General features: G+C 43.2%; 1 protein-coding gene across 1 annotated transcript in view; it reads left to right on the forward strand.

The window, feature by feature from the left end:
* LOC104284656 (interleukin-2 receptor subunit alpha-like) overlaps nucleotides 1-18,392 on the forward strand; it is a 20,017-nt gene extending 1,625 nt beyond the window's left edge. Inside the window, exons 2-6 of the mRNA XM_009883016.1 lie at nucleotides 8,405-8,590; nucleotides 8,815-8,937; nucleotides 9,234-9,470; nucleotides 11,948-11,995; nucleotides 18,316-18,392. Coding sequence (XP_009881318.1) covers nucleotides 8,405-8,590; nucleotides 8,815-8,937; nucleotides 9,234-9,470; nucleotides 11,948-11,995; nucleotides 18,316-18,392 — 671 coding nt within the window. The remainder of the gene's footprint in view (nucleotides 1-8,404; nucleotides 8,591-8,814; nucleotides 8,938-9,233; nucleotides 9,471-11,947; nucleotides 11,996-18,315) is intronic.
* The last annotated feature ends 246 nt before the right edge of the window (nucleotides 18,393-18,638 follow it).

Consider the following 18,638-nt stretch of genomic DNA (forward strand, 5'->3'; position numbering starts at 1 on the left):
ATGTCATACGATGCTATTTTGCCTTAGTCTTTTCAGCTCGTCCCAGCACTGCAAGTTCAGCTTAGTAAATAGATCCTAGAAGTTGTTTGCAAGAGGGTTTCTGGCAAAATGCACTATCAGGAATAAATAAAATTAGGGAAAAAAAGAAAATAAAAAGCCTTTGTTTTATGGAACAGTTTCACTGATCGATCTCAAAGTGCTTTGAGAGGGCAAAGTCCTCTGATACATATCTGGGGAAACTAAGACATGGGATGATCATTCATTTAGTAAAAATTAAACTACACCTTAGTGCTAAAAAGGATAAGAGAAATGCTGATTTTCTCATGAAGAGCATCACATTTATCTCATTTACTCAGCACAGCAGCAGTGCCTAGAAGATGCAGGCATGGATGAGTCTTGAAGTATGCTAGGTGAGGGTCAAATACAAGATAAAAGCTGGTCTGTGCTCCTACGACCTTTCCATCTTGCTATTCGTCTTACAGGAGTACACTGAATAGATTTGCAAGTTAAACCTGGAAAGGATTAAAACTCACAAAAGAATTTCATTCAACTGAATTTCATTCACACAAGATGGGTACCAGAACTCAGTCATTTAAATGAGAGGAATTTCTTTCCCATTATACTTGCATATTAGTGCTCGCTCCCATGGATTTGAAATGCAATGCGGAATAAATTAAAGTTGTCAAACATATACGAGTGTTTCTTGTAAGGTCAACCAGAGAGCAAATACTTTTCGAAACCCTGCAGCTGCAGTGGCTCCCAGCAGCAAAGTGCCCAACGTACAGCTACAATAAATAATAAAAAAAAAATTGTTAAAATTGTGATCCCGCTGAGGAAAAGCACATGTTACGGACGGAGATCCTGCAGTATCTGCTTCTGCTGTCAGACGGAGAAATCTTCTCCCCACCTCATCAGATATGAGATGTTATGTCCTTCCCTTTTGTCACAGCAAAAACTCCATTCTTTAGCTGCAGCTAGAAAGCTACTACTTATTGCCTTCATAGTGTTGCAATTTTGGTCTCCCTGCTTTCTTCCTCGATGTTCAGCTTTGTCTCTCCTGGTTTTGGTGTTGCATTAATTGTACCTTGAAAACCCAGCTTTTGGATTCTTTCTACCCATGGTTTCCATCTCCTGACCCCGGTTCTGAATCTTGGAACAACCTTGGCTTACTGAGTCCTTGCTCCATCTCCTCCAATGCTTCTCCAAAACTCACATTTCCCAAGTCCTTCGCTTTCTTCACTTGACTCCCTGTTCCTCAGCCCTGCCAGGGTAGCAGCACTCTGTCATCTGCTATTTTTCTTCATGTTCTCCATTTCTAAAGGGGAATCCCCCAGACAAAGAATATATAGCCCTCTTTATTTGGAAAAACGTTTCATGCGTTACAAGGGCAGAAAAATCATCAACATTAACAAATAATTTCCATCCCACTCTTGAGAGCTCCAGCAAAAAGCTCAATGACCATGCTAAGGCCACAAGTCAAATGAGATGGGTCCTAAAGTCACATTTGAAATCAGAAGAGTCCCACCAGACCTTTTTTCACTGTTACCCAAGACTGGGACACATGCTTCTTCTCCAGTTCAATTATTTTCAGGGAGGATATTCTGTACTGCCCTTCCAACCCAACAAAAGGCAAGGCTGAGAAAGTTCTAGCCAAAGGAAAGGATCTGAATTTCTGCTGCTGTTTAAAAAGCCAATTTTCTTTCTCAGTAACGTGTTTTTCCCTTTAGATGAAAATACTGAAGAGGCGGGTGTTACTGAAGTCACAGATTTAAGCAAAAATGTAGCCAAACCTATTCAAAACCCAAATGTCACACACCAAAACAAGGCTTTCACGTATGATATTCTCAAAACCAGACATGTGTTCTGCTACCATACCATGTGCAGTGGTTGCCCTTAAAGAGTTTGAGCTCTGTGGCTTTACCACAGAACCAAGAAGGTTATAAACACCCAGAAACAACAGAATAAGAAAAACAAATGTTCTCCATTCCCCAATTCGTACATTTTCTATGCAGTGCACTGCGTTTAGGCTAATTTTCCTCCCTCTCCCTGCCTTAGGAAACACTCTACCTCTTTCCTAATGCTCCGTCTTCCAATTCCACATTTGCAGTCCAAGTCCCCAGCCCAGCCTCTCTGCCCAGGCGGGTGTGAGTTTCATCTCACTTAATTTCAGCCCTCTGCAGCATCAACATTTCCGCCGAACTGGACTGGTGGACCACATGTATAGCCAGGGGAGAGAAAGTAGCACTTTCAGGACACAGTTAATCTACCAGATTGCAGATAACAGTGCAGTGAGTCATGTCCTCTGAGTCTCTTTCTAGTGACTACACAGGGAATTGAAATGTCTGCTTTCTGTTGGCTGGGTGGCACTCAGTCCATGCCTTAAAACAGGAGTAAATCAGTGATTAATGGGGATAGTCGTGTTTAGGAAAAGGACAGACAGATGTTCAGTCAAGAAACATCTAGGTGAGCGGAAGACACGACAACCTCTGCAAGCTGCTTTGCTGGGAACTTACAGCAAAGTGAGCTTTAAAGTGGTATCAGTGCATTAGGTAAACCACAGTAATTACTGATGTGAGCATGTAAGAGCATTCTACCACCACTGGAGCTGATAAAAAGAGAGAAGCGCCTGTAAGCATTGCTCTGGGGAACTTAAGTTAGGAGTTTGCTGTCCTCTAGAGAGGTCTACCCAGCTCCGCTTCCTACAGAAGGAGCTAAGAAGGCAGGTTCCTGAGGCTAAATTATGCTTAGCATGAGAAAGCTTAGTTCTCTGTCAAACCAACTCTAGCCTTGCTGTATATGGAAATATTTTTGCATTAGATTCCACTGCCTAGGTCAACGGCACACAGCTGGTTAGCATTGATTAAGCCAAGAGATAAGAGAAGTGCCTCACTCCCAGACCTGATTTCCTACGGTCCTACAAAGGGTTAATGGGACAGCTCCTGCCAGTTCATATTACATTTTATTTTACGCTGTCTTTCCGACAGAGACATGTACCGGTACAGCAAACTCAGCAGGCATTGAACTGCCTAGTCCTTAGAATAGGACATGCCTCTTCTCCACTGCTAGAAACATTAAAACCCATCTCCTGCCCCATGAGGCTGATCTCTCCTCCGTTGCTGTTTGTGTTAAATCTTGTGCCTGGTGATTTCATCTGCATTGCATTTCTGTCACTTAAATCGCAGATTCATTACTACTAAGATAACTTTGTAAGATAAGCTCTGTGTAACCTACAGTACAGCTAAACAAAATCTCACAGGCCAATTACCATAAACTTTAGGTCTGCACCCCAGCCCCGGAGCTGAGATCTGTTGCCAGCTTACAAATCCACACAGACAGTAAATGACACTAATCAGAGGGGAAAGAAGCAGGCAGAGCTGTAGCTAGCTTGTTAACGGACCCTTTGGGAAAAAGTTTTGAAGTTAGAAAAAGTTCATTACCATTTCAGTCCAGTTGCTGGTATCAATTCCTTCTCTTCACCCATATCAGTTTCACCTTCAGGAGACCTGCTCTATTTAGAAGGCACGCAGCTTCAGACAGGATACGAACCCCCAGGGCTGAATTAGCTTTTCAGGGACATCGGGGAAAATGTCTTCATTTTTGCGTGGTTTGATTTCTTGGTGTCTCTGGGGAAAGGCTCTCTTCACCTCTGAACTGGGCAGGTGTGTGAACTGCCTGGTTTCTTCCACTGCTTCTATCCAGATCTTCAGAACAGCTGGTTTCCTACCGATCCCATCTTACCGCCTTTGTATTTAGGGGAAAATTGTCCTGGTTTTGCATGTTGCCGTTTTAACTTGACATCAGAATAATGTCAGCGCTGGTGACACACAGCCACATGACAGAGGAAATTCTGAGTTTAGGTTATTGTGGCATGACTCATTGTCTGCGTTTACCTAATACTAAAAATACCTGTAAGAAATTTTCCTCATTCATTTCTTCTGGACAAAAGGTGGTGTTCTGATGCCTTGTCTAACACTGCTCTAACAACTCAGACATGGAAGAGAAATAGACTGGAGAGCTTCATAAATCTTAATCCTACTGGCACAGCTACTATGAGCAGTTTTGTGTTGGGTCATGTATTTGAATCAGAAACCTCAGGGAAGAAACCCAAGCATCGAAGAAACTGATGGTGATTTAGCTAAGGGGTTTCTTTCCCCTGAGCACGAATAACGATGCTAGATGATGAGGGTAACCAAAGACAGTTAAGCTTTATTTAGCACATGGCAATGAACTTGCAAAAGACAGGGCATGGCAAGGTATTCTGCTTGGCACCAGCCTCCAATAACTCCTATGTGATATCTGACAGCTTATGTGGAAGCACCAGATGCCCTAAGACACCTCAAATGGCATCAGGCACTGTTGCTTAAGCAGGAATAGCAGGAATCCCACCTATCTTGTGGCTCAGATCACAAGGAGTGGCTTCCAGGACTCAGAAAACTTAACAAACTTAATTTTGGGAGCACACCAGAAGATGCAATAACTACTTCTTAATGTTTATGCTTCACAGATGTCTATCATCTGAATTCACTAGTCTCCTTCTAATTCCAAGGGCGTGTGTCCATCCACTATACGATAATATTTGAAACCAGTGTCAGAATTTCCAGAAATGCTGTAGGCACCAAAAATCCACTAATATAGGGACAAATATGGATTCCCAGCTGCCTTAGGAGAGCTGCACATTCTAGCAGTTCTGCAACGGATAGCAGTGCTAAATCCCATGAATGCAATTACACCAACCTCTCTGTTTGGCCCATTTCAATACATCATGTTAGTACCTCTAAGGGCAAAGAAATTGAGTCACAGGGCACTTTTGGGGTGTAGGAGATAAGAATGGTAGGTGGGAGCTGATGAAGCTTGTGAATGAAGGCAAGGGAGGACAAAAGACATTGGGCTCGAAAGAGGAGGAGATGGGGACACACAGCACCTTGTCACGTGCATGGAGAATTGGAGGATGTGGGGAAGGAAAATGAGGAGGCAAACAAAACCACAAAAGACTTGAAGGTGATGTGAGGACAGCCTTTTAAACCAATACTAGCAGGAGTGTAGGCCTGGACTTGCTGTGAAGGGATGCAGAATCTAGAAGAAAGCTGGGTCACCAGAGGCTACAAGGCAGGTTACACCTAGGTTTGCAGGCCTTTCAGAAGATTTTATATTTTCATCAACTCAAACAAATTGACAGACTGATTCCCAACCACGTGGAAAACAGCAAAAAAAGGCAAAGTTATCCCCGCTCTCACCCCCCCCCCCCAAATGCAAAAATTCAGAAATCTAGTCAAGGAGTAGATCTACACTACCATTCCCTAGTTTCCTGGCTTCTTCCCATCCTTTGGCTCTGTTACCACCCACATGGCAGGGATTTTGATATTTTAGGGGCAAACCATGCAGTTTTCTCCGGCACAAAGACTGAATGAAGTTCTACGGATGATTCACTCCAGAGGTCATTCTCTGTAGGCAATTCGATCCAGACCTCACCAGCTCTGCTTCCTTTCTGCACAGACATCCCACACTATGCCAGGAGGTCCAGTGCCATGAAGCACCCCTGCACACCTGTATGCCACCACCTACGGCCTCTGCAGCTTTGGGGCATACTTATTCTTCCCTGACGGTAGTTTGAATACAGCAATTAGCTTGAACCTGTGATGCTGCTAAATGTCAAAGCACTGGGAGCACTTCTGGGCCAAATTATAGCTTCCATTCTGAGAGTTCACTGAGTGTGTAGCCATTATCAGGAGTTATTATCACATCTACTGCCACAATGCCCGGACTCCTGGCTGATAATTAGGATTCATTTGTGTTAGGCATGATACAAATAGCTGACCAACGCAGGAAGTTTAGGATCCAAATATAAGGCAAAAAGGTACAGAAGTAATACTGATCAGCATGTTGAGTGCCTATTTGGTCTTGAAAGATGAGTAAAAGACTACTTAAGGAAAAGCACCTCTGAAATCTGTAAGATACTTAAAGACAGTGAAGAGGAATAATGGCAACTTGAAATGTCCGTGTTCGTGCAAGGGTCCTCCCAGTGTGAGGACTGGTACAACAATAAACACCAAAACTGATGACTTTGATATCAGATATGTTGGTGAGGAGGTCTAGCATGGGAAGAGAAGCCAATGTTTTGAAAGGATATGACAGTTGATAAGGAGAAAGTTCTTGAAAATGGAAGTAAAATATTTGATGTGACAGTGAAGCAGTTAGAAGTCAACAGAGGGAAGCAAACAGAAGGCCACAATGAGACCTAGGAAATTCATCTTTCCAAATGCTTTCTAGATCAGAGACAGGAATGTGGTTGTAAAAGCCAAAGAAGTAGATACTACGGTGATTTAGATGTGAGAAGACAAGAATTTGAGTGATGCAGATGAAATGAAAAGGCTGGATTCTAGGAGCGTTGCATGAGATCCAGCTACAATGTGGATGAGTTGATCCATGAGTGCCAGACTGATGGGTGTCGCTCGCCATCCCCCCACGCACCATTTCTGCACAATCCTTATCTAACACGTGCAAGTTCAGAAGAACCTTAACTTCATTTGATCATCAATTAAAACAACAGTTGCCCTTTATGATGAGTAGGCTAAATGCTGTGGGTTTTCTTAAGAAGAGACTAAAGAGTTGTAGGTTTGAGAGCCTCGTGCTGAGATTCAGATCTTCAGTCTGCTTCAAAGAGGCTTTTGAAGTCTTGAGGGAAACATGCTTTTAGCTTTCAGGGAAAGTGAGAGTATGTGATCTCAACTTGCTGCTAATCTGATAACTCTTTAATTTTAATCACCCTGACAGTCTGTGGTAAACCATGTGGTTAACTATTTCGGGTACAGTTGCTTCTCTCGAAGCCACAGTCTGATGTAGTTTACAAGGCGAATCCTTTGATAACACAAAGATACAAGAGGATTAAAATATCCCTTATACAGCTTAGCTGTTAAGCTGCTCACAATGCTTTTCATTGTTGCCTTCCTCAAACTTTGTGACTTTTACTAAGCACAAAGATAATGAAAAGTAAAAAGGGCAGAACATATCAAAGCGAGAAAATGATGGGTGGCTCTGAAAGAAAAGGGCATTGCAGGACTGGGTCTGGGAGTCGCTGATTGGGTTGCTGTTGGCAAGGCATGGCTTTGTTTCAAGGAGAAGGCACTTTGGGAGTCAAGGGCAGATGCCAAATGATGAACAACTATCGGGGATTCAAGGCCCTTTCGCAGTCATTCTTGCTGGTTGCTAAGGCTGCGTTAATTATGGCTGCAGAAAATGTGAAGACACGATGACTAAGAAATTTTACTCGTAATCGTTGTTACTATTATGCATAAGCATAAAGGGCCACAGATCGTGCACCCAAAGATCCCGAATGCCAGCCCTCATGCAACCAGCCTGTTTTGTGTTTGAATTTCTCCGCCTTTAGGCCTTAAATAATCATTAAGTAGCACTTTTATCAACTTCTAGGTCTCCAGCTCAGCTTCAGTGGGCTTTTCAAGTGCACTGAAATGATTTAACTTAATTCATTCCAACTGATTGAGAAGTATATTTAGATGTGATTTGCTGATGACACAGCACTTCACGTCCTTGTTTTGGGACAAGTTATATTTAGGTTTGCAAACTTATTTCACAGTAAGCTGCTCTTTGGTGTGCTCAGACAGAACTGAGAGTCTACTCCCATTTCCAATGTTTTCTTATAGATGATTGCAACTTTTACTGACATAGTTTTGCGTGTTATGCCTCACTCCGTAGATTCAGGGCTGCACACTCTGGTGCAGGCAGCAGCTCTACAATATGATTGTGTACAGCTTCATTAAGAAAACGTTGGTAGTGTTTCATGTTGCCCATCTGCTGGGTTCAGGCAGGGGGGGCAGGAGCAGGCAGATGGGCCTGGTGCCTCCCCCCACCACTCCCAGCTGCTGCAGAAGCTGCACAACATCCTTGCTCCAGCATCCTTTCTCCTCTAGAAGAAACACAAGGCAGTCGAATCAGCCCCCCCTAATTAAAAAAGTGTAGACAAATGCAAGCTTCACGTCACTTGTTGGAGACACTCCCAAGGGATTTTTCTGCACCCCGAACAAATCTATACTTATAAAATCAACGGCAACAACTAACTCCAATGTGAAGAAGATTTTGGATGGAGGGATTGTTCTAAAATTAAATTAAAAAATGTTCACTTAAAATAGCTAATAGTTTCACCAGACACTGAGAGCCTTTCTTTGGCTTAAAGACAATAAACATAGCTTTGCTACCCTCATGTTCACTTTGCGATATCCAGTTTCTTCCCTCAACTGTGATTTTAGCCCTGCGGCTGGGGGCAGAATTAGGCTTACTTCACTGAGCTCTGAGCATGACCTGGTATTGATAAGACAGAAAAATGTGGGAAGCCCTCTGTGAATAAAGCAGATGCACAGGCTGTCCTGATTCTCAGGTTTTCTGTTTGCAGAAAAATGCCCAGCTCTTCCAAGGACCAAATTTGCTGATGTTACTGCTGAAGCGTATCCAGTGGGGACCAAACTGTATTATGAATGTGACAGGGGCTACACGAGAAGAGGTGGCCAGTACCCAGGAATTCGGTGTCAGAGTATACAGCAGGTTGCTTCTTGGGTCTACAAGAAATTTGAATGCATTGGTAAGTAATTATTATCCTTTTTCGACACCTGTAGAGGGGTGTTTTTCCAATGAGTTAGTCAGTATAAGACACATCTGGGCATTGCTCTAACAAATTATCTTTTGCGCTTATCTTTGCAAATTAGAACTTGCAACACTTCTATCCTGCCTCTAAAAGTTTGAGTGCTTTGGCTTTGCTCTGCTATTTGTCCTGCTGTAATTGAGCAAATATAACTTTTCCCACAGATGAGAAAATTTTGTTGTCAATGGCTCCCACAATGGAGTTAGATTTTACACAGAAGCCAGAAAGAATAACACAGAGCCCTGCACCCCAGAAGCAAGAAAACCTTTCAGAGTTTGACCAGAAAGGTCAGTAAGAGCTCATTCATTACTTCTTCCACTGATTTCCATGGAAGCAGTATAAGAACAATTAGTAATTTTTAATTGTTTTGACAGACAGAGAGAAAGAAACAATTGCTATAATATCTTGGCTGAACAAGTGATATGGTGTAAATGACTACTTTACATCCTAACAAAAAATTAGGAAGGCTTGGTATATCCTGTTTGTCTATATTTTGTAAGAATACAAATCATGTTGTTTCAAGAACAAAAGCAGTAGGTAAAATCTATCTGCTTTAACCATGTGCTGCCTTGTGATCCCGCAGATTTTTGTGGTCCTCCCAGGACTATTCCACATGCCTCTTTAAGCCTGAACAAACAGTATTACGTGGGGCAAGTGTTACATTTCAAATGCCAGAGCGGTTACGATAAGCGATCCCCCATCTCTGGCACGCGCACGTGCAAGAAGGTGAATGGCAAAATCATCTGGACCCACCTTGACATGCAATGCACCAATGACAGCAGCTATAGTGACGAGTGGCCGCCACAGGTGATTGAGCCAGGTAAGATGGTTGTTTTGGCATCACATCAGTGTCATGACATATCCATGCAGGGTCCAGACCCTGCTAGCTCAGCTCATCGATCTTGCTTGGGGTTTGGGACGGAGAGATCAGTGACCTCAGGGCTCTGACACTGATGAAGATGTCATCTCTGACTGATGGAGATGACGTGCCTGGTGAGGACATAGCTCCACCTACTTTGTCTTCAGTGTCCTTTCATACTAATTGCAAAATTGCAGGAATTTGTAAGCAGATAGAGCCATGCTGTCATATACTAGGAAGAAAATAGTAGAATAAGCCTTTCTCTTTCTCCTTCCTCCTGGCAGCTATAGGTCATCTATTGCCACTTCCAGGAAGGTACTCCAAAAGGTTGTAAGCATCCCCCATGATTGTTCAGGGTTTTAGGATCCAGAATTTAGCTAGTCCATAGCTAAACCCAAGTAATGTGGCTCGGTTCTTAATTTAATACTCAGGTTGCTGTTTGGAACAAAGAGACAGCAAGAAGCCCACCAATATTGCACTGCAGTCTTTATGGACTCAGATTGAGCCGGACATGCACCACTGTGGTCTGGCATCTTGAGTTTCACTGCTGAGGGACCCAGCAGGGCTCTCAAGTGAGGCTGCAGAACCTCTGCTTCTTGCTTTTATGCCTTCAGATGTGTTAATGAAAGAAAAAGACGACCTTCATGGCCTCTACCCCACCCAAATTACCTACCTTTTCTGATGGCATCCCTCCTAACTCTACAATGCATAAGTTCAATATGCAGAGAGAAAACAGAGCCCCTTTCTTAAGTGTCTGTGAAAGAACTGAGGGTCTTGGGCTCTCTCTGGGTGGCAGGCAGAGCTGTAGTACGTGGAAGGACCCAGCTGTCCATCATCTCTACAGTCCTCAGGCTTTCATTACCCTCCCGACCTCCTCTGAGGTAGGGGAGTGCTGTGGGCTGAATTTTATGGAGGTGGGAGCCAGTACAAGGTCACCACGAGATGACTTTTCCTACCAACAGTGAGTGGAAAAAAACAATGGTTTTCACCAGTAGTTGGGCTTTTAAAGGGAAATTAATCCTGCAGAACTGTACACAACTACTGCATAGAGGCCCACATCTGAGTTTGGCTGCCTTTATGACCATCAGAGGGGAACAGTTGTTGATGTTAGCTGCCCAATTTCACAAGTCTATTTTAGCGTGAGATGGATTGCACACTTTAAAGGCTTGTTTCTCCCCAGTGACTGTAGCAGAGCCCAGATGACTATCTCAGAGGTCACATCTATGCAATGGTAGGTCAGATGAAAGCCAGCCCTGGTGACCTATCCCAGGCCATGGGGTAGTGCAGGATGGTTTGGGTGGGTCCTTTTGCCTTCAGAGCAATCTTTCAGGTGACACTTAGCCATAGTTGCCTCTCGTTGCTGCTCTGACTGTAAGAATTAATCACCTTACCCACTGGATACACTATTTCAGCATTAACCCAGGGCTTTCTTCCCTTCTTCATAGATCCATCTGTTTCCCTGTGGTGCCCAGTTCAGAGTGTTCCAGGTACAGTAGTCACAATTTGTTGTTTGGTATTTCCTCCTCCTTCAGGACAGTAATTTTTTTTTTCCATCGAAAATTTTACTTGGTACTATCAGAATGAAGGAACTTCTTGCTATGATGGAAATAATGCCTCAACATACCAGTTCTAGAAGATGATACAACCTATTGAATAGTCAGAGATTACAAATATTTGAAATTTTAAAATTAGGATTATGAAAAACATGAGACTGGATGACAAAACAGGCCATCTTGGCCTTCAATTCAACAGAACAATAATTCCAGTTTCCTGCAAAAGTACACTCACACCCGAGCAAGGTCAGGTCTTTGTAATTACTGCACCAAATATTTATTCCCCCAAAGTGTTACCTTTCTTATTGTTATGATGTGATGCTTTTAATGGGGCTGGATAAGGAATATCCTCCTTTTCCTCAGTTCTTGCCCCAGCATCCAGCACAAAGAGATTCATCAAGAGACCACTGTTACAAGACCTCTTCTTAAAACCTGCCCATATCTGATCCTGGCTCAAGTTCAGAGCTTCCTATTCAGGGTAAGGGAGAAATTCAATGAATTTCTTGCACCAAGGAAGTTTTGTGTTACATTTCTGGGGAAAAGAGAGTTCCTGTTTGAAGCCATGTTTCCAAATCTTAGCTTGGCACCTTGAAAGTCATCCTTCCCAATCATCTCACATGAAATAAAGATCTTAGCTGGATCCCGTTCCCTGGAAGACACAGTTCACTTCATGCTCACCATTAACAGATATCAGATCAGCACATATTTTGATATCCAGGCAGGAAACATCTATTGATGACCAAGAAACAAACATGGCAATTATTAAGTCTGCTGTGCAGAGGGAGAGCTGTCAGACCTAGCCTGACTCTATCCTTGTCACTGCTTTGATGCTCTTTGCCGGAAGACCAAATCGATACAAAATCAAGAATTTCTTTCTCTTCATAGGTTCGACTCATCCATCCTTTTCCTCATCTGTGATACTGCCAGTGACAGGTATGCCATTCTGTTAATTGGACTCAGATTTGACCCCATCCCACTGAGCAGTTACTTTGCCTTTCAATTTGCTGTTCTAGCGGAGAGATCCATCTCTGTCCTAAGAGCTAATAAATATACTGCAAGACATACCTATGCCCATGTGTTGGGTGAAATGTCAGTGAAGAAAGTGTAAATAGAGACTGTTTAAGCACTTAAGCTTTTTATGAAGAGGTTTTAAAAAACTCATAGTGGAGGTAAAAGAAAATAGAACAATCAGAAGCCTAGTTTTAAATGAAGCAATTTCAGATTCTTTCTCTGAGACTTTCTGTGAATTCAGTGAATAACTTGGATAACTGAATAACTGGAAAACAGGGAAAATGTAAATATTTAAATGACGTGTTTCTGATATTTTCAAAGGAGTAAAAAAAGAACAGGGAAATAAAATATCTTCTTACAGCTAAACTGATGCATTTAGATCAGTCTGAAGAGATTTTCTTCTCCCCCGTCCCCATCTTCCATTCAACAATTAGCTGCTAAAATAGAAATTGTCTCTTACTGTGCATATACTCAAGACTTTGTACACGGGCTCTTGATTCCAGCTGGAGTCTGCTGACAACTGTAGTGCACATCGTAATAAGGAGGAATAATGGAGCGAGATAAAGCAAAGGAAGGAGTATTGCAAACTATGCCAAAGACCACGGCATCAGTAGCCCCTGGTTATTTGGCCGTGGTTGCTCTTTAGTTGCCCAGGTCCTCTCTGACTGGGTCTTGTTTGCCCCAGAGAGCAAAGCAATGGGACAACATCGAAGAACTCTTGCCTCTGGGCATAGGGGCAAGATGACCCCTTGTCTTGCCCTTCTCTCCCAGTTGGAGTAACTGCAATAATTAAGATAATGCCAGGTGCTAACCATGTTTGTTTTCTATTTTAACAGCTGTCTTTTTTTATGTGACTCGCCACGCAGAGAATACAGTAAGTGGGAAGGAACCAGGAAAATGTGAAAACCTGAAAACAAAAAAATGGAAGAGCTATCAACTGGAACAGCCATCTCACTATTGCACTGCTTCGATTTCTGAATACCTTCTTTGGTTTTAAATGAATGATCCTGGATTATGGGGTATCTTGTTCAGCTATTAATTACTGGCACAAGAAAAGGAGGAATGAGAGCTCTTGAAATCAAAAAGCAAACTTTGTCCCAGCCATTGTGGAACTGAGAAAGGCAGTTCAAATAATGGGTGGAAAATGAATCCCATGGGGAAATTAAGGTTAATTATGCAAATATGTTTGTTTCAGATCAATTCTGCCATCAGTCTTTTTCTCTCTGGCTAACCTGTGGGAAGTCTGGTGGAGCATCTGCCACCACTACCACGTAATTCTTCTTCCTTCATCCCCCTGATTTCTCAGCGGTGTCATGACAACTTTGTACTTCAGACTTATTTCAGGCTGCCCTCCTCGCTGTTTCTATTACTACACTGAGATGCGCAAAGGCTGTTCCTGTTCACAGGCTCCCCAGCCTAGTTAATCCACGATGTCCCTATTTGACACTGGGGAGTTCTCCTTTTCTGCTCTCTCATTGCTAATCCTCATCCCCATTTCTCTTCGTGTTCCTTGCTAATCACTGATGGGCTCTGGTTCTCTGCTGAATGGGGATTTTTCTCAAAAAGGATGACCTTGTGAAACCACATCAGCAGTGCTTTTTTGCCAGTTCACAGTAGGATAAAGCCACAGAAAGCGTAGACGATGCTTTGAAACATGTTTTAGTGAAGATGGTCAACCGTGATGCAGATTGCCTGGGCCATTGTGGGACTTCTGAGAATATGACAGGTGAAAAATTGGCAAGAATTATCTACATTTCACTGGCCCTGTGGTGGAACAAGTGATAAAACAGCCAATACCAGATGAAATAGTAACTGAGATCCGAAGTTGTGTCTTCAGCAAAAAGTACTGGGTAGTTTCTCACAGTAACTATAGAAGAAGCCGTAGAAAACCTGCCATAGAAAACTTTGCTACCCAGATGTAGTAAAGTCTTTTTCCTGTTGTAGAGAAGACTTCTCGGGGAATTGCAGCGTTCAGATCCATACTCATGAAATCGATACCTTGCCACAGAAGAAACCAGATTGCACCCGTGACTCTAAGACCAGCAGTGGCAAACAAGGAGAAAGCCTGGACACTCAAATACAAAGCGTGAAGGAGGCAGAAGATATTATGGTTTAATTCTTATGGGGACAGAGTGACTTTCCACCTACAGAGTATGGGTGGAAGGAGTGCACCCCATCACTGACAGATGGGGAAGGAGCCCTGCCTGAAACTGCTTCCCAGAAACACTTCTCCTCCTCCTACCATATAGCAGATGTATTGCTAATATAACTGCAGCCTCTCCCAAGCGACCAGGCGTACATATGGACCGCTCGCCCAAGCACACTAGATGATGGCACCGTTACTACAGCCCACACACCGCCTTCCCCACAAAGAGAGATGCTGGACACCTGATGTCCCCTGCCCCCCACATAGGTCAAACCCGGTCACACTTTTCTCCTCCTCACATTGTTTCTTTTGGAAAATGAAATTAAACCCATTTACCCTTTGCACGTAAGCTGAGAATCTTAACAGACTCCCTCATGTTTCAGTATACAGATGCATTTGTCATCACCCCCCTCTTCCCAATTTTTTTGGACTATCCCCTTCCACAACAGTTACTACATTATTCCTCCAGCTCAGAGAAGGATGCTGCAGATTGTGGCAGCTGATTAATTTGACAGCTCCTTTCGTAGCTGCAGAGCACCAAAGAACCCAGCGCAAGGGCATTTGAGGACAGACTCAAGCATACACGATACTTGACATGGACTTATATTATTGGGAATTTGTGAAGTTTGAATAGTCTTCTGCCACTTTTTAGCCACATTCAGCCTGGTAGGATGGGGTTCATCTGACAAAATGCAAGCATCTGGGTCTGACAATGGGAAGAAACAGGTCCCTTTAGAGCAGTTCATCTCACCCCATTGACTATATATGTGTGTGTATGTGCATATTTCTGCCACATATATATATATGCACATATATATGTATATGCAGGCCAAATGACTCGTGGTCTAAAGGCACCTGTTTCTCTGCATTGACTGTAAATGATGCTCAGATTGACCAGATTAGCTACAGATGTTTACATAGCATACGTCAAAAGCAAAACGGGATGAATCCCTTCCTTACAATTCAGGGGGCATGAGATCTTAGCGTAGTTTTCTATTTTGTGGTAGTGTGTGTGTGACATTTCTTTCCTGATTTGTATTCCTCTGAGTTGTTCTCACTCCATAGCCTTGATATTTATACTTCCCATGGCTTTTTTTATTCCTGTTGGAATAGGACTTATTTGTACTATGTATCTTTATAAAGATGGATGTGTAATGGTCTATTACATGCTGTTATTTTGTATGGGAGCAAACAACAATCTGTATTTATGCAATAGATGACAGGTTTTCACACCTGTCAACTGTTTTGAAGGCTGCAAGCAGTGGTACTAAGCTCTTCTGCTTCATTTGGGTGATGCTCGTTACTTATTGCTATCATACCTCCATTAAGCACTGCAGTTAGGCATGGCTTGTCCTGCTCAGGGCATTTCACTGGAAAAGGCTCATATTTCATCTGCTCCTAACATGCACATTTTTTATGCAGATAACAAGAGCAGAGTCATACATCTCCTACTGCTCCACTGTTTTTTTCTCCTTTCCCTAGCCAGGTTGGCTCAGGGGCTCTCTCTCCACATTTTGCCTTTATTTCTTGGAAATTAAGGGAGACACACTGCTGGTAAGGGACCTGTAAGCAATAGTGGGTTACAGACTGGACAACTATTATGGAGTTTAGTTTTTCTAGCTATTAATGTCTACACAGAAAGGCTGAACCCAAGTGACCTCCAGCACGCAAGCTGTATACATACTTTATCGGGAAGCTATAACTCGCCCTTGAGCTGTATTTTACCTCTCGGTAGAGCTTGATGGCCCTCTGGGGAAGTGTTTGTATATCTGAGGCTTGATCCTTCAACACAGCATGCAGAGAGCACGTGGAAACCAGTAGGACCATTCCTGGGAGCAAACCACTACCACGGGAAGAGGCTGTGGCCAAAAGGGGACCATCACTGCTGTGCTTTCTCCATGGCCACTGTCACTTGTTTTACATGAGATGTGGTGGTTGATATTTTTATTTTGTAGACTTTGACTTTCTCAGCATGGAACAACTAATAAACTATAACAGTAAATTGTTCTGGATGTTTGAAAGGTAGCGTGTTCTTCTTGCTATTGATCTAAACTTTGAAAAATACATGATTTATTTTCCACTACCCTCTCATTTTAACAAAAAGCATGCCGAACTCAGAAATGTGTCACAGGAAGGTTTATTCTAAAGACCTGTGCTAAAACTTACATCATACATCTGCTATCACAGCTAACCTTTAAAATGCAGGGGGAAACTAAAAATATTTGGGCAATATCTCTGGCAATGATGTCACCAAAATAGATAATGGAAGCAATTAACAGATTTTTACAATCTGAGGGTAGTGGAGCTCTCTTAATCCTAACCCTCCTCAAGGGATGGAAATACACGTACTCCTATACCATGGCCACGAACCAAAGTGTGAGAAAATGTGTTTTTCCAGAAGTCTGCAGTGTAAGAGTCAGTCTGCACATTGCAGTGCGTCATCACATGTGCCTTCATCTAGATGTCTGCATGTGAGCTGGTCCCACCACAGTGGAGACAAGAGAAACTCAGCTATCAAATGCAGGTGTCCACCCAGGTTGAATAGTTTTCCAGACCCCATGGACCACATCAACTAGATCTCCATTGACTCTCCTAGGAGCTCAGACAGCAGCTCACGTGGAAACCCCTACAGATTGATCAGGTTGCCTAAAGACAGGTATCTGAGACACCCAGGGGTGTCAGAGACATCTACATAGGGCTGGAAGCTACAACATGAGATCTATGGGAGGTCTGTCCTCCTCTGCACTGGTAGCTGAAAGCCAAGCAGCACAATTTGTTTGTGCCCAGCCTGCAGAATTACCCCCCTTCCCTTGTAAACACCTACTATAAGACGGGCTGGATCCCAGCCCTAGAAATCATGAAGACTTGCAGAATCTGTCACTCACCTCTGTAAATGCACCGCTCAAGAAACCTAATAAAAATATTTCCCACCACCTTAAGACAAAATATTTTTTAAGTTTAAATTTAAGCATTTTTGGGGGTTGCAATGACAAATAAGAAACAATAATAAGTGGGGAACTTATGTACAGTGGCCAAAAATGGCCCGTGTGTTAGACAATGTAGACAGCAGATGTAAGGCGAGGTTGAGGAGCGCAGGGAGGCAGTGAAAGAGTACAGATCTGCCTCTCACTCACAGCCTTAACACTGCAGCCACCTACACATTTTCTAGATTCGTTTTTACTTTTTCTATAGGAATAACAGCGTGGCAGGGCAAATATGTGCTCACCTGGGGAGTATAAAGGCATGTGAGCAAAGACTTTAGGACACCAGCGAGCACCAGCTCCACCAGTCATTTCCAGATCTCTAATTCTGTAATTATTTTCTCCTCCAGTCTTTCTGCAGAAGAAATTCAGGGAAGAAACTCCCTAACTAAATTTCATTTTTAAAGCTGCAGCATTCATGCTTATACCAAATATGACTTTCTGTCAAGAGACTCCAGAGGTGTCATCCCAATAGTGGGGAGGTCCATGTGGGAGGAGGGTGCAGTCCGTGGCTGCAGGGCAAAGTGCTGCTGCATAAATGGTTTGGGCATTTTGCAAGAAATGAAACTGGTTCTTCTACCCTGCTGACAGCCTCCACCTTCCCACGTCTTCCCAACACAGCCCTTTCCACCACCTGATGTACCTCCAGGACCCAACTGTGCAACACCCAAGAAGTCCAGCAGGGATGAGGGCCCCAAGAACAATGCTCAGAGCCCAGCAATCCTCAGAGAGGCTCCCGGGAAGATGTCACCATAGGTGTCCCCAGGAAACCTCCCACCTCCTCAGGGAAGCTGGTGGCGTCACCACCGCAAGCTGATGAGAAAATCGATTTTGCTCAGCAGGTCTGGGGCGGGAGGCGGGCATCAGAAACACTCTGCTTCAGCGTTTCCAGACCGAAATTCTCAGAATTTCCATTTCAAGGGGAATTTGGAAACTCTTGGGGTTTTGTTCTGATTCAGACTGAAACCATATTTTGAAATGACAAAATTTCCTGTGCATGAGTAGCCCTGTTTTCCAGCTCGCTTTGCTCAAAACCAGAGGTTTCTCTCTCCTCCAATTTTTAGTGGTTTTGTGCTGCTCAAACTCCCTCAATCCTCGATAAAGTTCTGATTTAGGGCAGATTAAGAGGAAAATAACAAAACTGAAGGGTTTTATACTCTTCTTTTTAGCCTTAGCTCACAGTGCACAGTAAAATGAAGATAATTTTATCTTTGTTTTATGGATTGGAAACAGGGGCACTGGGGTGACTTCGTAATCCAGTCTGAGTCCCACTGCAGTGCTCCCACCATTCAGAGTATGATCTCAAAGCCCCAGGAGTAAATTACTGTTTACCATTTTTGCACGTAGCAATTTGTTAAAACAAGTCTTCATTTACTGAATGAAGAAAATGTGAGCAGGTTATTCAGAAAGAAATTAGATTCAGGTAACACAACTGGTG

Source organism: Charadrius vociferus, unplaced genomic scaffold (assembly GCF_000708025.1).
Source record: "Charadrius vociferus isolate BGI_N301 unplaced genomic scaffold, ASM70802v2 scaffold32, whole genome shotgun sequence".
Classification (NCBI taxonomy): domain Eukaryota; kingdom Metazoa; phylum Chordata; class Aves; order Charadriiformes; family Charadriidae; genus Charadrius; species Charadrius vociferus.